Source organism: Naegleria gruberi (assembly GCF_000004985.1).
Source record: "Naegleria gruberi genomic scaffold NAEGRscaffold_1, whole genome shotgun sequence".
Classification (NCBI taxonomy): Eukaryota; Heterolobosea; class Eutetramitea; order Acrasida; family Naegleriidae; genus Naegleria; species Naegleria gruberi.
This window is the reverse complement of record NW_003163326.1, coordinates 972,258-995,781: the sequence shown is the minus strand read 5'-3', so window position 1 is coordinate 995,781 and position 23,524 is coordinate 972,258. Positions and strand designations below refer to the sequence as shown.

The window sequence follows — 23,524 nt, the reverse complement described above, 5'->3', positions numbered from 1 at the left end:
GAACCGACAATTCTATCATCCAATTAGTTGAAGGGTGATAGAGGATATTACTTTCAACGATAACTTTTCTGTTTGCCTTTCGCAGCAAGGACATTAAAATCAAATAAAAAATTGCAACAAGATGATCGGCTTTCTTCAGAGAAAATTCAAACACTATCAAATTATGAGTGTTAACTACATGTTGGAACCGTGGGAAATTATTTTGATGAGTATGTGTTGTTGTTGATATTGATAATTTAATAACAATTATATTTTAATAATTAATAATCGGACTTGTTAAATAGATTTTATTTACCTCTCCATCATTAGCTTGATTGTTTATTTCGTTTATAGCTTTTCCTCATCACTCTAAATTAATCCCTCTCTAACAGTTCGAAGGAAGACTATGAAGAATATCTTTCTTGAGTTTTAAATTTTGAATCACATTTTATGTAAATTATTAATAAATAGTTCTGTCATATCACATTGCTTGATAATAAGAAATCTGAAACATGATTTGGGTTCAATTTTTGTTGTGTATTTTACAATGAATAATGTGATTGGTTAGTTTCTTAAACAAAATTATCTCAAACCACAAAAACACCATTACCCAAAAGATAATCGATGGAATTGTCAAGGACACTCTCTGTCTTCAACCAGTGTTGCAACGATAATAAATTGGGCCAGTAAAGGTCTATTCTTTCCAAAGAAATCAACCCTTGAACCACCAACAACACACAACAAAAAAACTTCCCAACCAATAACGAACGATCTACACTGACGAGCTTTACTCGCTCATCTATGTTCTTTCTTCTAGTCATTGCCATCATTAAAAACCAACAAAAAACACAACTTCACATCAATGGAGTACTCAGAGCTTTTGAATCCATCTACAAATCTCAACACTAGCCAATATAACATCCTCCTCCGCAGCCTTGATGCATCAAACAACATCAAACCATAACATCTATTTAAACATTAATAGGGGAAATCAACAACAACACCAACACAACAATAGTATGAGATTACCATCACCAGAATCTGCGTACAACACATCTGCTAATGTGACAACGGATGGCATGCATGTGCATGAGGATGTTGATGACACATGCTTAACATCCAACTCACAATTCGAATACATGTCGAAATTCAGGATTGGTGGAGTGAAAAAAACTAAAAAAATCAAAAGAAAGTACGAAATGAAGAATAGAGATTCCAATAGTTCGAATACTAGCGAAAAACCCTTTGAACAAGTTGTTTATACATTCATGGAAAATCAAATGTTAAGCCCAGTAGATGTTCATAAGAATTCATATTTTAATTATTCAAAGGATCAACATGTTTCCATAATTCGAGTCGATGCATCCATGATTGGAAAAAGAGGAAAAAGAAGTGTGGATAGTATTACAGATGATGAGATGATACGTCTCTTGCATCTTACTCAACAGCAAGCATGCAATGTTCTTGGATGTAGTTTATCAACTCTTAAAAGAAAATTTTATCAGATCAAGGAAAAGATTGGAATTGATAAGTGGCCCCACAATTATCTAGATTATAGAAAATATGATTTCTTTGAGAATTTCTATCCTCTCTCCTTAAAATACATATTGAATAATACAGAGAGAGAATAATAACAAGCATGTTTCACTACTTTGTAGGATGTATCAACAACACATATTGCATGTTATAGGTTTCAAGAAGAAGAATTTTTCCACAAACAAGAATTGTTTTTACCATATTTAGGCTCCCTTAATGTAGCACTGAAGCTTATTTGAACGAAATTTTTGCCTCCAAAAATCTACAAAAAAAATGCCCTCAAATAACGATGATGTAAATGTTTTAAGAATTGGAATTAGATTGAAATTATGTGCTCTCGTAATTGAATATACAACAATTTCAAAGAAAGGAAAGAAGGAACTCAGACATCGAAAAATTTACTTGGAAGACTACATTGTACAAAACTATCCGGAATTAGAGGAAGATGAATTGGTTGAACACATCAAGTCTAATGTCCTGATGAAGCACCATAAGAATTTAGCCTCCCACATTCCAGAAAATCAAACTACAAAAATGATCAGAAAACTGGTCGATTTTACTACAAAATCATTTTTACCTCCAGATAATAGGCCTCAATCTATACAAAACCAAAGTAAACCTTCCCCAAATACCAATAATACAACCTCTAAGTACCATCACCAAGGTGATGACGATAACTTTGACGAGGATGAGGAAGACAGTGAAACACAACAGAAAGACTTGAACAAGCTAGATGATGTCACCCTAAGGAGAGTAAAGGCAGAGATGGACAAGAAATTCAACGTTATCAGACCTGGTGATGAGGGATATGAGTATGATAAGGAAGTAGATTTTGAGAATGTTCCAAAACAACAGTCGTCGTGGGATGACTAGATATTTCCAATTTCAAGAACTATTTGAGATACCAATTAATAATACTAATCTAGGTTTGGCACGAGCCAATTTCTAAGCACAACTTTGTAAAATAACTAAAGTCACTGACAAGTCTGTTCGCAACCAAAATAAATACAATTTTGCACATTCAAATTATTTACTATTTGACTTGCTCTTTTTAAGGATTTTAGCTATTTTTTTGGTTCTGAGATAGATATCCTCAATTCTATTTTTCGAAACTTTGAACACTGTATTGGGTGGATAGAGTAATTTTTCACACCAAATCTGGTCATCCTCTTGGATTGTTTTCTCCTTGGAGATGGAGGACTGTAGCTTTTGTTCAATTGTTTTCAATTGGAAGAAACTTGATGGCTTTAAAGAGTGATTCTGATACTCTACAATTAGAGACCTATCCGACTCAATTAATGAAATGATATTCTTTGGTATCGCCTGTCTAAATACAGTGAAAGGCATTATGGACATTAAAAATGTAACTGGTAACAAGCTTGAATCACCAATTGTTGGCAACATTAATATCTTATCCCTTTTCGCTAAAATTCTCATATCTTGAATCATTTGAGACAAAAGTACTGGTGGTGTGCAATGTGAGAATTGTGAGTAATTTCTACAGACTCCACTCTCATAAGTGCCAATACACCACAACAAACTCTTCAAATAATTAAGCGTTAAAAGAGTTTCTTCCTCTGATCGTTTCATGGAGGGTTGTACATCCTTCGATTTAATTAAAATCTTGGTGAAAAACTCCAAATCTAGTCCAATTGTATTCTTCTCAATATGAACGAGAGACTTTTCTGGATATTTTTGCTTCTTTTTCTTGTATCTCAATAATAGGTTTAACAATTTTTGTTCGTGTGACATTGGTTTCAAGTAATCATTTCCAAAACTTATTGATAGAAATACCATATCCAACAGTATGCTATTCAATTTTTCCTTATATTGTTGATTATCAAATAATCCAAACTGATCTCTAACTCTCTTTACCAGAATAATCTTTTCTATTTTCTGATAATCATTTACAAGAATGATATTCTCCTCACATGATGTCAATAAGAGCAATACAAAATCACTATCCTTAGTATAGACAACATGTCTACAATTTGGATTATTTCTTATAGCCTCTAAAATTTTAATTTCACCCTCTCCAGGTACGAAACAATCAGAAAATTCCACCTTAATATCTACTCCCTTTGTGGCATGTGAATAGAACACATCATCTGCCCATTTATAAATCTCCTGGCAAATTTTAAACATGAAAAAAGTTCCTGGACTTGCCATCAAACTGGAAACATTGGCAAATCTACGTTTTCTTTGTTCTTGATTTTTAGCACTTTTCCAAATTCATAATTATGATAGCAAGGAAACTATACTTACAATGGGCAAGGACCATCAAAAACTAGTACAATCTTTGAAAATGGTCTATTCTCCAAATAAATATGATTCAATTGACCAATTACAGAATCCTTAACTTGCTCCACAATTTTCAAAACACTCTTCTCAGCAAACAATGTTGAAGCAGTAGCATCTACAGGAATAACATCTTGCAATTTGTGATAAATTAATGAATTTCCATCAATATAAATAACAGTTTCCATAGTGGCTCCTCCTGCACCATCACCACCACCTTCCAATTGTGGTTGCTTCTTTGATGCAATCATATTCATGGAGGCATCATTCGTTCCGAGAATGAAACTCAACACTGATGTGACTGTACTTCTGGGAAGACCCATTTTTTTCTTCTTTGATTTTATTGAATAATTATTGAACAGTGTATTATTATTTGATGCAATAAAATTGTTTGTATGAATGTTTCTAGAGGAGAGTTAACAAGCTTGTAAGTAGATTCAATTGTATCATTGTATCATTATTTCTTCACCGTTTCAAATTGAAACTCCTGTATATCCACTCACTTAAACTCCATTAAAAAAAAGAAATCCACACTCACACGGCGTACCATACACGTGTCATCCAAGTAGTCGAAGGAGACACTGCTCTGAGTAAACGTACACTATTTTAAAGAAAACAACAACAACAACAGAGAAGAAGGTTGTTGTTAAAGAGAGAATTTTGCTTTTTTTGAATCGGAAAATATGTTACCCTCATCGACTGCTAATGTCGGATTGGATCATAAGAGAGGAAAGAAATGTTGTTCCTGTTTTAATGATCAATTTTCAAAGTCTATTCAACGTTCATTCTATTCCTTTGCAACATCTAAATGGGGTGCTATATTGTTGATTATTATTACATTTATTACTTTAAATACGGCATTGCACTTGTTACAATCTATTTTGGATATTTCCATCACTGATAAGACTACCCTTGTGGTAAGTTTATAATAATGCGAATGAATTTATTCTCAATAATTTTAACATTTCAATTTTTAAATTATTTATTTAAATATTTAATATAGGATGATGAAGCATCACAATTGGGAAATTATTGTAATAGGATGTATAGAGATAATATTATGAAAATTAATTCAGTTTCTAAATTGTGTTATGAACCTATGGATATTGTTTATACTTGGGTCAATGGTTCCGATCCAATACACAAGAATTTAGTGAAACGATTTAATGCTTTGGAAAAGGAGAAGGAAGAAAAATCTAATGTTGACAATACTAAAACAATTGAAAGTGCTGCTACCAAGACGTCTTCCAATACTACTACTACTAGTACTACTGATTCTAGCAAATCCAATCAGAAAACAACCAATAATTACCATTTGAAAGGAGTAGGAAATGCACATGTGAAAACACAAGAAAACAAAACAAAGAAGAGAAGAAGATTACTCTCTGTGAAATCCACAAGCAAGAAGAAACAAGAAACTAATAAGAAATCAATTCCTCAAACCAATAAGAATGCCAAAGTAACCAAAAAGACTAAAGCACCTGTTACAAAGAAAACCAATTCATCAAAAAAGACAACCAAACCACCAGTTACCAAACAACAACATACTAAGGTTGAAAAAAAGGGTGCCACTGGAAAGAAAGCAAAAACTAACAAGGCTTTGACAAAAAAGACCACTAAGAAATCAAAGAAGGAAAATACTCCTAAAGTTAAAAATGACTCAGAAATTATCAACAATGGTACAACAACTAAGAATGCTACCAAAACTGATGATACCAATAGTAGTAACAGATTTAGAGATAATGATGAGTTGAGATACAGTTTACGTAGTTTGGAACGATTTGCTCCATGGGTCAGAAATGTTTATATTGTGACAAGTGGTCAAGTGCCAAGCTGGTTAAACGTAAAGAATCCAAAGGTTAAAATTGTTAAACATGCCGATGTTTACAGAAATCCAATCCATTTACCAGTTTTCAGCTCACCTTCTATTGAATCTCAAATTCATAGAATTCCTGGCCTTTCTAAAAAGTTTATTTACTTGAATGATGATGTCATGTTTGGTAACGATGTGTATCCAGAGGATTTTTATAGTCACTCAACTGGACAAAAAGTATTCCTCAGTTGGGAAGTTCCTCCATGCCATGAAGGATGCCAAGAATCTTGGTTAGGTGATGGTTATTGTGACGTTTCTTGCAATGTTACTCAATGTGATTTTGATGGTGGTGATTGCGTTGGTCCAAATGTGAGATTCTCTTACGGATCTTCAAGCTCTTCATCAAGTTATGGCAACTATGGTGGTAACTATAATTATGGTAGTAATTCTAATAGTTTTTGGTCATCCACTAATACTAAGAATTATTGCTCAGCCTCTTGTTCTGATTCATGGATTGGTGATCGTTTTTGTGATAGACCATGTAACGTTAAAGAATGTGGTTATGATGCTGGAGATTGCGAGTTTAAGGAATTAAAGACAGAATTGGAGCATGTACAATTGGAAAATAGCATTTCAGTTATCTATGTCCGTAATATAGAACCTTCCATTTACTTGGATTTGAGTAAGATATTCAAAGATGCTCAAATTACTAATGGCAATCACGAAAATGAAAAGCTAGTTAGAAGTTCAACAATTTCACAAAAGGAAAAGCTCCTCATATTCACTTTTAATTATCAATCTCTCAAGTCCAATGTTACCAAGTACAGTAACAATACCAATTTCTATGAAGAACATGTCCCGGTTTCTTTGGAAGCTGAGAGAGTTCTTAATGATACCTCCAAAACTGATACATTCCAAAACACTCACTCCACTACTTTTGAACAATTGGGCACTAAATTGACAATTACAAAATCTTTCATCGTAAAGGTTGTTTCAAATCATACATTCAATTACATTGCCAAAAAATTTAACTTATCAAATGAAACAAGCATTTTTGGTATTCATGAATCACAAGAATCAGAGTTAGCAGCTGACAAGAACTACAATAAGGCATTGGTGGTTTCTACCTACTTTTCTAAAACTCAGCTTAATGCTATTGTTGGAAAGAACAATAGCACCAAACCTGCAGAAAAAGCCACCAAGACAACTCCTGAAACTGATTGGTTTAATAGTTGGAACAATATCAATTCTGATACTCAAGAAAATGACAAGTCAGTTACAAATACCAAGAAACAATCTGGATCCAAGTTAGAAACCAAGGCAACAGAAATTGACGATATTTCTGAAAATGTTATCAAAACCAATCCAGTCATTACTGAAAACCAAGCTGTTCGTCCTGCATCTATTGACACCAAAAAAGCTCAAGTTAAATTGGAGGAAAAGAAAACTGAACCAATGAAGAATACTTTGGAAACTGTCACCAAAGAAACCCCAACTAGTACACTCGACACTATACAAGCTAAAAAGGATACTGAAATCAAACCTGTCACTAAAAAGATTGAAGATGATTTGACTAAAAAAGTTGTTGATATCAAGACAGAAACCAAACAAAAAGAAAAGGCAACAGAAATTGATGACATCTCTGAAAATGTTATCAAAACCAATCCAGTCATTGCAACCGAGAAGCAGCAAGTTCCTAAAACACCAGAAAAGTCTCCAACTCAAGAAGCCGACAATTATAATATCGATAATCTCAATAGTGATGAATTGAGATATTTGAAAAAGTTGTTAAAAAAGAAAAACAGAAAGTTATTGGGCATCTCGTCTCCATCAAATATTCGACCATCATACTCTAACAGAATTCCTATTGTTCAATCTCATCCTGAAGAAATTGTTAATTCCCTCCGTTTCAATCTAGCAGAAAAGGAAAAGAATCAAGAAAAATATGAAAATATCAAAAAGAGAATTGAAAGAGAAATCAAGAGTGAAAACTATGATGACAGCAGTAACAGCGTCACCACAGAAAGCTCCACACCTGTTAGAATCGGTAGAAAACTCCTCGATAAGTTTGGAGATAGTTTAATTCATGTGAATAAGTTGTTGAATAGAGAATATGGTAGGGCCTCTCGTAAGGTACCAGCTCACATGCCTCACATGATTGATAGGGACATTATGTTCGAACTTCAAAAGAAATGGGAATATGAATTCAATGTCACATCATCCAATAGATTTAGATCCTCAAGTGATATGCAGTATACATTTACCTATTTCTACTATTTAATGCATGAAGGTATTCACTATAATGTCTCTAGATTTTTGAGGGAACATGTTGATACAAACAATGATAATGTTTTGGATAATTATGAAATTAGAAATTTAGCTAACTTGATGTATCACAAGTACAAGATACCTCTCTCCAAATTAACTGATTTACATACCAATATTACATCTAGTATTAATACAATTAATGATGAAATGAAAAAGGAAAGAGGAGGATTAGAAAAACCAAAAAAGAAAACTAAGAAGGGCAAAAAGAAGACTCCAACACCAGAAATTAGTACATCACCTATTAACACAACTGCAACAACAAACAGTACAAAAAATTCAGAAGATGATGAATTTGGTTCCTATTTCTGGGCCAGTACAAAGAGTAACAAGAAGTGGAAATCTTGGTCCTATTTTGAAGATTTTTCTGAATTTAAGGAGTATCATCAAACAGTAAGAAATATCCTGTATGGCCATCTCAATTATACAAGGCTTGTATTGTCACGATATCAAGCAATGGATGACTCTGCATTCAGAACTAAACCAATTCTTGAAGATTTTGTTAATAGTGGCCTAAGCGATATTGTTAAAACAAAGGCACACAAGAGCGAACAACGTTTTCCATTTACATTGGAAGATTTATCTCAAGTAGGATTCCACATGATTAGAGATGATGAAGATAAAGTTGGAGATCAATTGGACGAATTGAGAAGAAACAGACCTAAATTCATTTGTTTGAATGATGATATGAATCAAACCAAACCAAATGAACAGGTTGTTGAAATGTTACACAACTTTTACAATTGGTACTTCCCAAATAGATCCCAATTTGAATTACAAGACAGTGAAGAAAATCCATTCCTCTATATTGATGAATTGATGGAGCACTACAATAATGTTCGATATAATCGTTATGTTTATGACGCTATTATTGTCGGTGTGATTTGCTTTATTTGTTGCTGTTGTTTAATTGTAAGAAAATTGTTCAAATCAAAGGGTGGAAATAAGAGTGGCAGAAACTTTAAAAATCAAACAAATATGGGTACTAGTTTCACAGATGAAAAGGATCAAACAAGCATTGGTCAACCGATTACAGCAGGTACCTCTAGCTCAGTTGGAATTGGACAAACCTTAACCCACCACAGAACAGTCAATGATAAACCAGAAATTGTTTAAAAATGTACAATTGATTTATTTAATTAAATTTAATTGGAATGAATAACAAGCCAAATAAAATACAAATCACAACAATCAGAGTTACAATGATAATAATTTTCCACTTATCAGAGGTATTATTTAACATGTTGCTCAATCTCTTATTCGTTCTTTCCAATAATCCTTTTGTTTTATCGACATGTTGCTCCATATCCTCCAACTCTCTGTGTTGTTCATCGAGTTCATCACCCATATCTTGAGCGATTTGCCCAACACGTTGAACAGTAGTTGCCATCTTATCCAATTGTTGGTCTTGATTTTTCTTGACTTGATCCTGAACTTGTAATTGTTGGTCGATAAATTTTTGATTATCTTGAATGTATGATTCTTCCAATCTAGAATATTTTGATGAACCTTTTCCTGTTGGTTTTGGTTGTATTGGTTGTTCATCCTCGTCGTTTGTCAGCAAGGTTTCTTTTTTCTGTTGTTGCTGTTTTTGTTTTCTAGTTTTAATTTGTTGTTCTATTTGTCTCATTTGTTGTGATGTTGTCGAAATAAATAATTTACGTTTTCCGATTTCTTCCTTTGAAATGTTTTTAAAACGTTGCGGATTCTTCTCTACAATATCAATTGTTGATTGCAGATCCCCCAAAAATAAATCAACCGATTTAATATTACTTTGTAATTCGGTTTCTATTCCTCTCCATTGTTCTTGACTTGTTGGATCAATATACATCTCCTGTAAAACTTTGATGGAGGCCAGCTTTTCTCTGACCTTGTCTTTCACCAGGTCGAACGGATCAGCAGAGTTCATTTTTTTTAAAATTTATTTTTATTTACATTCAAATGAAATCTTCTATTAGCCAGTAATTGGAAGTCAACGTTAAAATTTTGAAAAAGTAAAATCTCCTCATTTTCTTGTCATGATGGTCGTTCAAATAACATTGAGATTAAATCAATTAGTTAATATTAGTTTTATAAATGTACAATAATTTTAAATGATCCAATTAGAAATGTAAATCATTTTCATTACAAAAATCATCAAACATATTTGCAATGAATAAAAGTCTGTGAGCACTATTAATACTCTTCTCATACAGAACTTGACCATGCTCATCTGACTCAGCCTCAGAGAGAACAATATTCACCTCTCTTCTAGAAAGGTCCAAGTCTGCTTCCAACAATTCTCTTCTGAACTTGGCGAATGAAATGGCACCTGTTTGGCCTTCGTCAGCTCTTTCGAAAATGGCCTTCAATTCTTCATCCAGTTCCATCTTGTTGAGTCCATGAACAACATCGGCCTCATTGACATTAATTTCTTCCATAAACGACTCTACTCCCACAATTGTTTTCAAAACATTTGTCACTTGTTGAGAGAATTGACCAATTTCAATTGTACCATCCTCTGAAATTTCTGATTCTGCCATAACAAAGAGCATGATTGCTTCAGGGAGTTGATAGTTGAAAACTTTTTTGATTTCATCCTTAATGACATCCATAGGAAGATTTTCATATCCGAACGAGCTTAATTGATTATAGATAATATTTAAAAGCTCTTGGTCTGAAATTTGTACAATAGCTTGGAGCATGTCTCCTTCAAAAGCAGAATTTGCACCACCTTCTGGATCTTCATCTACACCCTCCTCTTCGACATCATTGTCTTCGAATTTGTCTTGAGATTTAATGCTCACAGGTTTATCTTGTATGGAAATGCTGGAAATATTTTGGTAGTCGTCTTCGTTTGGTTTAATACTACTAGCGTTCAGAGATTCATCCAAAGTATGTAAATCATTATTATTTGTATGTACAACCTTGTATTCTTGTTCTGGTTCCTCCTCATTAACTTTGGAGGCATTGTTTCCAGCAGTAACCACAGGTGTACTTTCTCCCATTTCCTTAGCCAGCTTCATAAAATAATCATATCCAAATCGATAAATGTTACCAGGTTGAGATCTTAAAACCTCTCTAGTAAAGTCCCGTAAAGTCTCTTGAAAGTTATTGGGCAGAGAGAAATCCTTTTGATATTTGTGACTCATTTTTTTAAAGTTGTTTTTTTAAACTACAAATTTGGCGGGAATGTTCGTACAAACCTACAACTATTAATAACACCGCTCGATTAAATCTGTTTAATTCTTTCAATACCTTTATTTCTTCTTTTTCTGTTTATTTTTCTTACTCGTCGAAGATGGAGCAGAAGACATGTTAGAGGCATTCTCTAGTGATAGTTTTTTCTGTATCTTGACTTGTTCGACAAGTGAAAATACTAATTCTTGATTCTCCTTCTTGATTGATTCATTGAGTAGGAATTGAGAAAGATCTGACGATTCATTATTCTTTGTAAATTCTATCAAGCTTTCTGGAAATGGAGATGGAAAATCCATTCTATTAGTTTTTGTAAGGAAAATAATAGATACCTCTTTCATGAGATAGGATGCAACTTGTTCTCTAGTTGGAAGACAATTGCACCACTTTTTAAATTTGTTATAAATTAACTCTACAACTTTCATATTCTCCAAGGTAATACTGTATAATCTGGCAGTTATTGATAAGAATATCATCCAAGGCATTACAAATGATCTGAAAGCAATATTCAATTTTTGATAAATTTCTTGAGCTATTTCCAAAAGTACATTCTGTATATACTTTAAAGTTTGTGACATTTGCAATATTGTAAATAAACATTCATCCACTGTATCCATTATGGTATTAATTGAATTAAATGTAATCTCAAATCTCTTTTTATCCTTTTCAATATTCATTTCATGATCTAGTTTTGCAATTAAAATTCTCAATTCCTTTCCTGATAATCTTCCCATATTCTTTTTGATAAATTTGTTTAATTTGATGAGTTTTTGTGTATGATTTTCATTTCTATAAGAAATGCCAAATCTCTTTTTCAATAAATCAATAATTTCTCCCTCATACTCATAAAAAGAATAGGATGATTTAAATGTTGTGAATGCATCATGCAAAGTATTTGTTCCATAATAGCTATTTTCATCATCCAAAGCAGAATAAAATTGAGATATTTGTTCTCTCACAGATTTAAACAATTCTTCAAAACCTTCTCCTTCGGAAAAGATTGAAAATTGACAAACTATTGGTACTTGTTCATTCAAAGCAATCACCTTTTCAATTTTACTCAAATCCTTTACTAGTCTTGTTGTCTTTTCAATTGAATTTTCCTCTCCTCCAAAATAATGTCCTCCAGCAATTAATGAAACATTTTGCTTATTGTGTTGAGCTTTGACAAACATTTTTTTAAATTATTAATTATTTATTATTCAATTTATTTAAACAACATCATTACCTAGGTACCAGGCAAGAAAAGCCAAATGTAAAACATTTATTGGAGGATTCTCGCTTCAACAAAAACCAACCATCTATCTGGAAATTGTTTGAACAAAAAAAAGTCAAAAGACTAACCACCACCACCACATTACCACTCATCACCCAACATGCCTCCAAAGAAGAATAACAAGAAAGGTGGTAAATCCAATACTCCTTCTCCTGCTAGTACCACTCCAACAAAGGTTGATTATGATAGTGATGACGAAAATCACGAACTTCAACAAGATGCTTCCACAACAACTCTTCACATTTCAGCCACTGGTAATTTGGTTTCTCACCCACTTTCTATGGACTTGAAATTTGAACACTTTTCTATATCCATTTCTTCACCACAACTCTCTGCCTCAGTTGATCTTATTGATGACACTGAATTTTGTTTGAATAGAGGTGTTAAATACGGTTTAATCGGTTTGAATGGTTCAGGTAAATCCACTCTTCTCAAAGTTTTGGGTAGAAGAATGATTCCTATTCCAAAGCAAATTTCAATTTATCACTTACAAGGTGAAGCTAAACCAACCGATATGAGTGCACTTGACTATGTTTTATCAAGTGTCGATAAGGAACGTAAAAGATTAGAAAAGGAATTGAACGATCCAAAGACAACAACTGAAAGACAAGAACTCATCATGGATAAGTTGGAAGAATTAGATCCAGAATGGACGAAACCTAAGGCTGCTAAACTTTTGCACGGTTTGGGTTTTACTCCTCAAATGCAATTGAAGGCAACTAAGGATTTCTCCGGTGGTTGGAGAATGAGAATCAAGTTGGCCGAAGCTCTTTTCATTGAACCTGATGTTTTGCTTCTCGATGAACCTACAAAGTAAGTGTTTTATGATTTTTGACCTAATTCTTATTTTCATATAATTACAATCTTATTTCCATCCATTAATAATATACAGCCATCTTGATCTTGAAACTTGTGTCTGGCTTGAAATGTACCTCAAAGAATATGAAAACTCTTTAATTATCATTTCCCACTCTCAAGATTTCCTTAACAATGTCTGTACATCAATTATCCATCTCAAAGATCAAAGATTAACTTATTACGGAGGTAATTATGATACCTACTGCAAGACTAGAGAAGAATTAGAAGTCAATCAAATGAAGAGATATCAATCTGAACAAGATGATATCAGTAGAATGAAGGAATATATTGCCAAGTTCGGTCAAACATCCATCAAAATGTCTAGACAAGCCAAATCTAAGGAAAAACAACTTGAAAAGATGATGAGAAGTGGTTTAACTGAAAAGGTTACTGCTGACAAGATTTTCAAATTCACATTCCCAGATGTTCCAAAGTTGCCACCACCAGTTTTGCAATTTAACGAAGTCTCATTCCACTACCCAGCTACTGAAATTATGCCAGAACCTCCATTGTTATTCAGTAAGCTATCTTTGGGTGTTGATATGGATTCCCGTATTGCTCTCGTCGGTCCAGTAAGTAGTCAATAGTATATCCTTAATTGAAATTTTTAACACTCTTTATAGAATGGTGCTGGTAAATCTACATTGATGAAACTCATGGTTAAGCAACTTAAACCTGTCTCTGGAGATATTAATCTTCACTCCCACTTGAAGATTGGTCACTACCACCAACATTTGACTGAAGTATGTTTTTAATAACCTGTCAATAATTTTAACTATTTATTTAGCAATTAGATGAAGACATGACTCCTTTAGAATGGATGTTTAAGGAATTCCCAGACCTTATTGAAAATAACTCTAATGGTACAGAAATGATGAGAGCTGCTATTGGTACTTATGGTATCAGTGGTACACGTCAAACTGCTCCAATTAAATGTCTCTCAGATGGTTTGAAATCAAGATTGATTTTTGCTTGGTTAGCTCTTAAGAAGCCATTTATTTTGTTCCTTGACGAACCTACTAAGTAAGTATATTAGATTGAATTTAATTTCTAATTTATCTTTTTACAGCCATCTTGATATTGAAACAATTGACTCTCTTGCTGAAGCTATCAACTGCTACTCTGGCGGTGTTGTTTTAGTTTCTCACGATTTTAGATTGATTGATAAGATAGAAAATAAGCAAATCTGGCAAGTTGAAAAGGGTACTGTCAAGATTTATAAGGATAACATTGATGCTTACAAGAAGAAGCTCATTAAGGAAATTAGAGAAGCTTCTAAATAAATTTTAAATCCAGTTTTTTCTCATAAGAAAACTTTACAATGCATTCTTTTTGTAAACAAACCAACCTCTATTGCACATAATTAAAAAAGCAAGTCACCACCTGTGTTGGAGATCTCTCTATCTTTTCATGAAGAAACATCTTTGTGCCTCAACAAGAATCCTTTTGTTGGACCATCACAAACATCAACCAAGCAGAAGTTGGCACCGCAACAACAACGCAAAACAACCCGTTAAAACCTATTCAAAATATTTGCTGTTCAAAAAAAATATTAACACAACACCCAAACAACAACAACAAAACAATATGAACGCTTTAAAGGAAGGTTGGTTCTCAGAACTCTCCACTATGTGGCCAGGAGAATGTTTCAGCTTGAAGGTCAAGCAAGTTTTGCACGAAGAAAAGTCCAAGTTCCAAGATATTTTGGTCTTTGACTCTGAAAATTACGGAAGAGTTTTGGTTTTGGATGGTGTCATCCAACAAACTGAAAGAGATGAATGTGCTTATCAAGAAATGATGGCTCACATCCCATTGGCTGCTCTCAAGACTGACCCAAAGAAGGTTTGTGTTATTGGTGGTGGTGACGGTGGTGTCGTTAGAGAAATTTTGAAGCATCCATCTGTTGAAGAAGTCCACTTGTGTGAAATTGATGAAGGTGTCGTTAATGCTTCCAAGAAGTTCCTCCCACACATGAATATGTCTTTCGAAAGTCCAAAGCTCAAGCTCCACATTTATGATGGTGCTGTCTTCTTGAAGGAACACAAGAATTGCTTTGATGTTGTCATTGTTGACTCTTCTGATCCAGTTGGTCCTGCTTCATCATTGTTCGGACCTGAATTCTACAAGTCCTGCAAGGAAGCTTTGAACGAAAATGGTATTTTGTGTACTCAAGCTGAATCCATGTGGTTGCACTTGGACATTATTGCTGGTATGAAGGATTTCATTGTTGATATTTTCCCAAATGTCTCCTACTCTACTATTTCCATTCCAACTTATCCATCTGGTGCTATTGGTTTCTTCATTTGTTCTAAGGATGAATCCAATGACGTCAAGGTTGCTAAGAGAACTGAATGGTTCGAATCTGCTAAGGATACCCTCCAATACTATAACCCAGGTCTCCATGCTTCAAGCTTTGTTCTTCCATTGTTCGCTTCTAGAAGATTGGGTCTCAAACAATAAATTTTGAACTAACTTTTTTTCACATTCTATTCCTACTTTTTTCATCATTTAAATTTCAATAAGTAATGCAATGAACCTTTAAATTCAACAATATTACAATTATCTCTCTTCCTTTGATAACAAGTTGCGAATTTCTTAATAAAAGCTTGATGCAATTAGAAAGAAGCAATCAAGTTTTAAAAATAACTCACAAACAAAAAAAATGAAAAGGTTAAGCCTTGTAAATAATATCAGAGGAATTTTCAAATCCGCTTCCTCTCCTAGTGTAAATTCCATCCTTCCTATTATTATTAACAATAATAATAATAATAGATTTTTGAATATTGTACATCAACAACTATCTTTGAATACTAAACAATTTGTTAATAATAATGCATTATTTATGAATACAACAACAAGTACTGGTCAACAAATGATGTATCATACTACTGCTGTTCCTAAGAGTGCCAATGAAGGAGAAGATGAGGCAGCTTACTTGGATCGTGTTGCTCAAGAACTTGATATTAAATGGTCCAATTATTTCAAAGCTAGAACAACATCTTCTAAAAAAGAAAAGGCTCTCCGAACAAGCAAGACCATTCTTGTAGCCAAGGAAGAGGAACTCGGAATTGACCAAATTACTAAACCTGTAAATTATGAAATTCCAGAAGAATTTACACACTATAGACTTATTCGTGTCAGTGATGGTACAATGATTGCCGATAAAATTGATAGAGAATCAGCAGAAGAAATTGCACTCAATGAAGGATTAGATTTAATCCTAGTTGTAGATTCTGTTAGCCCACCAGTTGTTAAATTGGGTGATTATGTTGTATTTTTAAAACATGCAATTATCAAGGACAAGTTGAGCCAGTTGAAGGATTTAGAAAAGGAATTGGAAGAGAAGAAGACTAAGGAAATTAGATTTTCTGCTAATATTGATACTCATGATTTGGATGTCAAGATGAAGAAAATGATCAAGTTTTTGGTGACAGGAAAAAAGGTAAAGATTTTGTGTTTCCGTGTTGAAAATGAAGAACAAGCTTTCCAAATGTTAAAAGACTTTGTTGGTAAAGCTAAGGAAAAACTTGCTAATGAATTCCCTGGTATGGATTTAAAGAAAGCCCTTGAAGAAGATAAACCATTCAAGCAAAAGAATGAATACATGCTTACTATCAAGATGAAGGACGACTTTTTGGCAAAAGCAAAGAAGGCCAACAAACAATAAAAAAGGTTTACAAAGGTTATTTATTAATTTTCAGGAAATTTCAGAAATATAATTTATTCTAAATTATTTTTACTTAGCACGAGGAAGAGTAACAGATACTACCTCAGTCCAGTGACGACAGAAATCTTCACAACACATCCAAAATATGCCATCATTAGCACTCTTAACATCAAGTTTTTTCAAGAGTGATTCATTCCATGATGAATCATTGTCAGAGTATTTACCTTTCCATTCCATGCAAGCATATGCCTTCTCAGTTAATTGCTCATTTGAGCTGTAAGCGAAACCCCATGGGTTGAATAACTTTACAAGCTTGTGAACAACCTTATTATCATCTTCTACTTCAACAACTTGTTGGACAATATAAGCATGACAATCATTTTCAGTAATTTCATTGTAGCCCTTAGTATTTGAAACAAGAAGGAGATTTCCATTGTTGAATTCTGAAACGACTCTTGACCAAACAGATGAAACGTCGCAACTACTTCCTAACTTGGTTTCAAAGCTAATCTTCGTTCCAAACAATGATTGGAGAGCATCTTGGGGTCTACCACCATGGCAATACATATGATAACCTCCCAAGTGTTTTGCGTAAGATTTTTCTAACAATTGCACCCAGAATTCATTTGGATTTCCAGAGATGGCACCAATAGGCTTACCCAAATATTCAATAGGAATGCTATCATCAATTGAAACAAACTTTTGGTGACCATTAGAATTGTAGAGCTTCATGGTATGTCTTCCCGTAACAAAATCAGTTTCAACAAAACTATTCTTGATAATTTCTGGTCTCTTTGATGAAATGGCATAGAGTGCAGAGATAAAATAGGCATTGTTGATAAGACCCTTTCTGATATTCTTTACTTCAATACCAGCGGCAGAATCAACCAAGATTGGCTTATCACTGAATTGACAAGGCCTTAACCAATAGGCAACACTGACCTTGAGGGAATCAACAGTAAAGTCAAAATCATTGTCCGAATACATCTTTGAAACTCCACATCTTGTAGTTCTTTCAAGGACAACCTTTGGGGCGTCATACTTTTTATGGATACTAGTATAATAATATCTTAAAAGAACCAAGTATTGTACTAATTTGCCATACTTTTGGAAGTATTCAATAAGAGTCTTGACTGATGAATCAAATTTTGGATCAGAAGGTAGCTTTCTACACTCCTCAATGAGTTGTTCAACATTCATAGACAAAAATTTTGGAATATTAGGGTTATCAGTCCAGTTGTTGAACGCAATCTTTTCTCTTTCGAGCATGACAATTGTTCTAGTCAACCAACCTATATTCTTTTCAAATTCAGAATCGATTTGATTGGCCAAAGTCATAAACTTGTGAGTATTATCTCCAGTTGCCAATTCAAGAGTCTTCATGAGATTGGCTTGATACTTCTCCAAAGTTTGTAAAGTTGAAGAATAGAGAGGAGAAACTCCCATCAAGTGAGAAAAGTTTGATTTAAAGTTGGTAATTGTAACTTCAATTACCCATTTTCTTTCACTATTTTCAACGGAGCACTTGTTGGTTTGGTTGGTGATAGCCTTATTATTGCAAATGTTTGTCTCATCTGTAATGCACTTGGAAGAATTGTTTGTTTCACTAACATTCTTATTAACTGTGGAGTTGTTGATCACATTAGTGTTGTTAATAACATTATTGGTAACAGTGTTGGTTGTGTTAGTGACATGAGTAATATTGTTTGTAACATTTGAAGTAACATTATTAATAACATTGACCTTTTCAACTGTATTAGTAATGTTACATTTCTTGTTATTGATACATTCTACAGTTGAGTTATTATTTTGTTCAATAGACTTGTTAACTGTCTGGTTATTGACAACATTGTTTGTAACATTATTGGTAATATTCTTTTCAATAATAGTATTATTAATAATGTTATTGGTGGTATTGTTCACAATGGTCTTGTTAATTTCTTGGTTATTGGTTACAGTTGTAGTGTTTGATACCGTCTTAGTGGCACTTTGTGGTCTTGTAATTGAGGCAGTTTGAGTTGTGGTGGTTGTGGAGACAGGTGCCTTGTTATTAACAATACTTGTATTGGTTTCCACTGTTTTGGTTGCTGTAATTGAAGTTGGTTGGTTATTGTTAACTGTACTTTCAAGTTTGACGGATTTGGTTGTGTTGGATGTTTGATTAGAGGTATTATTGACAACATTGTTATTAATAATGGTAGTATTACTGTTTGTTGTAGTGTTATTGACAATAGTTTTTGTAACAGTGTTACTAGTTGAATTGGTGGTGGTTTGAGGGGAAGGGCTTGCTGGTCTTCTTGGAGTTGTGGTGGTGTTTTGGAGTGTATTGTTTTCAACCTTTGTATTGTTAGTAACTGTTTTAACACAATTTGATTCATTCTTTACAATAGTATTATTTTCGACATTCTTTGTGACATTATTTGTAACATTGTTAGTCACAGAGTTTTGAACAACGTTTTGTTCTGTCCTTGTTACATTAGCAGAGCTATTGACTCTTGGACTGACAGGTCTTCTTGGAGTTGTGGTGGTTGCTTGAAGGGTTGAAGTATTGGTGTTGTTTTCAATGGTCTTTACGTTTGTGCAGTCATTGTTAATAACAGTCTTATTTTCAACGACCTTTGTGTTACTAATCACTGTATTTGTGGTATTAGTAATGTTTGTTACTGTATTAGTAACAACATTTTGGGTTACTGTTGTTGAGACATTGTTAACTACATTTGAGCAATTATTGACTACCTTAGTTGAATCATTATCAACAACCTTACATGAATTATTTTCAACAACTGAGGAGCAATTAGTTTCCACAATTGGTCTTGGGCTAATAGGTTTTGGTTGAGTATTTGTTCTAACCAAAGTCTTGGTATTTTGAGATGTTGTACTGGTATTATTATTGACAACATTGGTATTGTTGACAATGTTTGTGTTTTTGACAACATTTGTTGTAGTATTATTGGTGACTGTATTGGTCACATTATTTACAACATTAGAAGAATTATTAACAACGTTAGAGCACGTGTTTTCAACAACCTTATTGCATGAAGGACTTGGAGGTCTTGGACTAATTGGTCTTGGTTGAGTATTTGTTCTAACCAAAGTCTTGGTGGTTTCAGTACTAGTGGTTGTGTTGTTATTGACAACATTGTTGGTTGTGTTATTAACAACATTCGTTGTCTGATTATTATTAACTACAGCCTTATTTTCAACAACTTGATTTACAGCTTTAACAGTGTTAGTAGCAGTAGTGGTATTACTCAACCTTGGACTGACTGGTCTTCTTGGAGTTGTTGTGGTTGGTTGAAGAGTATTGGTATCAATTGTTTTTACATTGGTCGAATTATTATTGATAACAGTGTTATTTTCAACAACCTTAGTGGTATTGGTAACAGTATTATTAACCACGTTGGATGCATTATTGTTAACAATAGTGGAATTGTTTTCGACAACCTTCTTTCCTGCAGGACTTGTAGGTCTTGGGCTGATTGGTTTTGGTTGTGTATTTGTTCTGACTAATGTTTTGGTGTTTTCTGTGGTTGTTGTATTGTTTGTGACATTAACTGTATTATTAACAACAGTATTGGTGGTATTTGAGTTAACAACATTTGTTGTTTGATTATTGACAACATTTGTAGTTGCATTGGTAATTGTTTTTGTTGCTGATTGAGGTCTAGTTACGGTTTTTTGAGTACTTGTAGTGGTAGTAACAGGAACACTGTTATTCACAATAGTAGTGTTCTTTTCAACAGTCTTACTAGTGGTGACCTTACTAGTTTGATCTACGGTTGGGACTGTGACAGAAGCCTTTGTTGTTTCGCTAACATTGGTGGTAACATTTTTCTTATTATTTTCAGAAGTTTCTACTGTTTGGATATTATGATTCTTTTGAATATTAACTGTAGTGTCGTTAACAGTGACAGAGTTATTAACGGTTTTTGAGATATTGTTGGTTGTGACATTATTGATAACTTGATTGTTAACAGTGTTTGTTGTAGTATTTTGATTGTTAACGACAGACTTCTTTTCCACTGTTTTTACAACTTGCTTATTAGTGTTGGCAACATTGTTAATCTTATTAGTTTGATTTGTAACATTGTTATTAATGGTTGTAGTGTTATTTGTAATTTCAGTATTGACAATATTGGTCTTATTAATGGTAGTATTGTTGGTTATAACGTTATTGGTATTTGTAACCTCATTATTGATTTGAGTGGTTGCAATTGGAAGATAGGTTGGTTGAATAAGGGCTTCCACATTCAAGTTATCAAAATTGAACAATGGAGGAGGAACAAAGTCACTGTGACTATCAGTCGACTCAGTTGTTGTAAAGAATGGCAAAGTATCTAATGATCTTGGTTGTTCATAGTTTGTATTAATCGTACCATAGTTTTGTTCCATCGTATTATATTGGCCATACATATTGTATTGTTGATACATTGGCTGTTGATGGTAAGTAGTAGTTGTAGTTTGCACAACAACAACTTGTTGAGGATTATAGGCTTGTTGTTGCTGAGCCATCATCATTTGTTGGTGATGTTGTTGCTCGTGATAGTATTGTTGTTGGGAATACATTTTTTGAGAGCTTGCGAAGGAGATCTATTAAGAGCGTGAGGCAAATTCAATCCTTTGGAAAGAGAACACAACACTATTATTTTTTTTGTAGTTGTTTGGTTTGACCTTAAACTTTTGAGTTATTATATTGAGAACAACAGCAACCGACTACAGAAAGTTCATCCCTTCAGAAGCATCAGAGATGACCTTGCGATGGAGATAGTCTTGTAGAAAACATCAGTACCAATATATGTTTATTGACGGAATCTTGGGAATTGAGGTATTAATACAATAATCCATGTTTACAATAACTATTCTTCATCGATGGTAGTGTCTTTTGATGGATCTTGGTTAGTGTTGTTAATAAGGCTCCCTTTGGCAAGTTGTGGTTGTAAACCACGTTTTTTGTGGTGTGGTTTGGAGTGGTCTTGTTCCACTTCTTTTACTTCCAAAGTAGTTGTTGTGAGCGAAACAAATTCTTCTACAGATGTAGAGCCATCTTGTCTCTGTTGCTCTAGAGTCTCCATGGACCTGATATATTGCTCATCATCCACCCCAACCTGTGGAGGAACAAAATATTTGTCACTCAAGCCTCTCATATCTTTCTTCAATTGCTTCCTCTCTGCTTTAACATCATAATCCAAAGCAGCAGCAGCAGTATGAATATTTGATTGAGTGTTGCCTTCTTGATCTGCATTACTCTGTGTGGTTGAGTAATTTGTGGATTGGGTTTTAGGAAACGAGTTGTTAAACAACCTGGACGAAGAAATAAACTTTCGTACAGTAATTGTTCTTTTAAACATTTTTTATAATTGCAATTAATCACAAATGGAAAATTTCTCTATTGGATCAAACTGTGTAAAGCTTGTTTCTTGTTTTCCGTTATTAATACACTACTAATTCTGTGACGGTTTCACAATAGCCAAAAATTTAGCGGCAACCTGTGACATAATATTTTTAAATTTAAAATAATAAAAAATGCTCAACCCACATACATCGTCGACACTTCTCTCCTCCTCGGGAGCAGCATCACTAAGAGGAGCAAATCAAAAATCATCGTTAATGCTTTCAAAGGGTGGTATGTTATTGTGAGAGTGTAAAATTATTATTCACCACGATATTTTTTATCGGATCATGATTATCATCATTTTGGATCCTAAATATTATTTAATGTGGAAAATAGGAATCACGAAAAAAGAACATCATCAACCAATACAACAACGTATAAATTTGATACAAATTAAAAAAGCAATAGATAAACATTTAGATGATAGAAAGGGCTTGTATTGGAATACATTTATTAAATATTTACAAGCTAAATTATCAAAAACTGAATGGGACCATTTCATTAAAATTACTTTTGGATATGAATTTATTGCACTCCATAATTACTTTATTAAGAGCTTACTGTGCAATGCCAAGATTTCGACATTCCATCATTTGAATGGAACTAGCTCAACAGATGGAGCTAAACGTAAAAATAGAGGAATTAATAATATGATGATGCTAATGGAAAAGGAATTACTACACTTGTCGAGCCAAAATTTGATATTTGATAATTTATGTTTACACACTTCAACATCTTATAACCCTTCCAAATCTGTAAATTTATCTAATGAAAAACACTATACAAAAGATTTATTCGAAAGTAAAATGAATAAGATTGCGAATGATTTGGGCGTAATGAATGTTGATGGTGAAAGTATCAACTTGTTATATTATGCCACAGAGTACTATTTGAAAAATTTAATAACAAAATGTCTGCAACAAAAAAAGCAAAAATATGAAAATTACAAAAAACCTCAGATAGGATCCTATTTAGTGAAAGATGGAAAATATACACACAGTTATAGACACTATGAACTGCCTCTGCCAGAAGAAGAGGAAGAAGAAGAGTTCAGCACCAATGCCATCCATGAAATTGATAAGCATGTCATTACCCCTAGAGATTTCTCATTGACAATACAAGCCAGTCCAAACTTGATAGACGACATCAAACTAAGGGAAAAAGCTATCAATATGGATTGGGATTTGTATTATTAACATTGAT

General features: G+C 33.4%; 11 protein-coding genes across 11 annotated transcripts; 6 read left to right on the top strand and 5 right to left on the bottom strand.

The window, feature by feature from the left end:
• Window positions 1-1,788: 1,788 nt before the first annotated feature.
• Window positions 1,789-2,532, top strand: NAEGRDRAFT_56519 (uncharacterized protein; the record flags this gene model as incomplete). The annotated part of the gene is made up of 1 exon (XM_002683484.1): window positions 1,789-2,532. The coding sequence occupies one exon, from the start codon at window positions 1,789-1,791 to the stop codon at window positions 2,386-2,388; it is 600 nt and encodes a 199-aa protein (XP_002683530.1). The 3' UTR covers window positions 2,389-2,532.
• Window positions 2,533-2,728: 196 nt separating this feature from the next.
• NAEGRDRAFT_61457 (uncharacterized protein) lies at window positions 2,729-4,136 on the bottom strand (the record flags this gene model as incomplete). Its single annotated transcript, XM_002683166.1, has 3 exons — window positions 2,729-2,797; window positions 2,851-3,736; window positions 3,781-4,136. 3 exons carry the CDS (start codon window positions 4,134-4,136, stop codon window positions 2,729-2,731), a joined length of 1,311 nt encoding a protein of 436 aa, XP_002683212.1.
• A 719-nt stretch (window positions 4,137-4,855) lies between these two features.
• NAEGRDRAFT_77790 (N-acetylglucosamine-1-phosphate transferase) lies at window positions 4,856-9,855 on the top strand (the record flags this gene model as incomplete). The annotated part of the gene is made up of 1 exon (XM_002683483.1): window positions 4,856-9,855. One exon carries the CDS (start codon window positions 4,856-4,858, stop codon window positions 9,065-9,067), a length of 4,212 nt encoding a protein of 1,403 aa, XP_002683529.1. The 3' UTR covers window positions 9,068-9,855.
• A 198-nt stretch (window positions 9,856-10,053) lies between these two features.
• Window positions 10,054-11,082, bottom strand: NAEGRDRAFT_61455 (uncharacterized protein; the record flags this gene model as incomplete). The annotated part of the gene is made up of 1 exon (XM_002683165.1): window positions 10,054-11,082. The coding sequence occupies one exon, from the start codon at window positions 11,080-11,082 to the stop codon at window positions 10,054-10,056; it is 1,029 nt and encodes a 342-aa protein (XP_002683211.1).
• A 108-nt stretch (window positions 11,083-11,190) lies between these two features.
• Window positions 11,191-12,303, bottom strand: NAEGRDRAFT_61454 (uncharacterized protein; the record flags this gene model as incomplete). Its single annotated transcript, XM_002683164.1, has 1 exon — window positions 11,191-12,303. The coding sequence occupies one exon, from the start codon at window positions 12,301-12,303 to the stop codon at window positions 11,191-11,193; it is 1,113 nt and encodes a 370-aa protein (XP_002683210.1).
• Window positions 12,304-12,424: 121 nt separating this feature from the next.
• On the top strand, window positions 12,425-14,569 carry NAEGRDRAFT_34736 (uncharacterized protein). The gene is made up of 5 exons (XM_002683482.1): window positions 12,425-13,217; window positions 13,297-13,834; window positions 13,886-14,005; window positions 14,050-14,285; window positions 14,332-14,569. Exons 1-5 carry the CDS (start codon window positions 12,505-12,507, stop codon window positions 14,543-14,545), a joined length of 1,821 nt encoding a protein of 606 aa, XP_002683528.1. The 5' UTR covers window positions 12,425-12,504; the 3' UTR covers window positions 14,546-14,569.
• Window positions 14,570-14,805: 236 nt separating this feature from the next.
• On the top strand, window positions 14,806-15,746 carry NAEGRDRAFT_55563 (uncharacterized protein). Its single transcript, XM_002683481.1, has one exon. The coding sequence runs from the start codon at window positions 14,850-14,852 to the stop codon at window positions 15,720-15,722; it is 873 nt and encodes a 290-aa protein (XP_002683527.1). The 5' UTR covers window positions 14,806-14,849; the 3' UTR covers window positions 15,723-15,746.
• Window positions 15,747-16,137: 391 nt separating this feature from the next.
• On the top strand, window positions 16,138-16,929 carry NAEGRDRAFT_45163 (uncharacterized protein; the record flags this gene model as incomplete). Its single annotated transcript, XM_002683480.1, has 1 exon — window positions 16,138-16,929. The coding sequence occupies one exon, from the start codon at window positions 16,138-16,140 to the stop codon at window positions 16,927-16,929; it is 792 nt and encodes a 263-aa protein (XP_002683526.1).
• A 41-nt stretch (window positions 16,930-16,970) lies between these two features.
• On the bottom strand, window positions 16,971-21,495 carry NAEGRDRAFT_56516 (calpain family cysteine protease; the record flags this gene model as incomplete). Its single annotated transcript, XM_002683163.1, has 1 exon — window positions 16,971-21,495. The coding sequence occupies one exon, from the start codon at window positions 21,493-21,495 to the stop codon at window positions 16,999-17,001; it is 4,497 nt and encodes a 1,498-aa protein (XP_002683209.1). The 3' UTR covers window positions 16,971-16,998.
• Window positions 21,496-21,785: 290 nt separating this feature from the next.
• On the bottom strand, window positions 21,786-22,277 carry NAEGRDRAFT_45161 (uncharacterized protein; the record flags this gene model as incomplete). The annotated part of the gene is made up of 1 exon (XM_002683162.1): window positions 21,786-22,277. One exon carries the CDS (start codon window positions 22,275-22,277, stop codon window positions 21,786-21,788), a length of 492 nt encoding a protein of 163 aa, XP_002683208.1.
• Window positions 22,278-22,452: 175 nt separating this feature from the next.
• Window positions 22,453-23,517, top strand: NAEGRDRAFT_61448 (uncharacterized protein; the record flags this gene model as incomplete). The annotated part of the gene is made up of 2 exons (XM_002683479.1): window positions 22,453-22,552; window positions 22,724-23,517. The coding sequence occupies 2 exons, from the start codon at window positions 22,453-22,455 to the stop codon at window positions 23,515-23,517; spliced, it is 894 nt and encodes a 297-aa protein (XP_002683525.1).
• Window positions 23,518-23,524: the final 7 nt, after the last annotated feature.

What these genes read in the sequence shown, in the direction of transcription:
- NAEGRDRAFT_34736 (XM_002683482.1), top strand. Translation starts at nt 12,505, where the DNA reads ATGCCTCCAAAGAAGAATAACAAGAAAGGTGGTAAATCCAATACTCCT. An exon ending in CTTCTCGATGAACCTACAAA is followed by an intron (nt 13,218 to 13,296) that starts GTAAGTGTTTTA and finishes AATAATATACAG; the next exon opens with CCATCTTGATCTTGAAACTT. An exon ending in GTATTGCTCTCGTCGGTCCA is followed by an intron (nt 13,835 to 13,885) that starts GTAAGTAGTCAA and finishes CACTCTTTATAG; the next exon opens with AATGGTGCTGGTAAATCTAC.
- NAEGRDRAFT_55563 (XM_002683481.1), top strand. Translation starts at nt 14,850, where the DNA reads ATGAACGCTTTAAAGGAAGGTTGGTTCTCAGAACTCTCCACTATGTGG.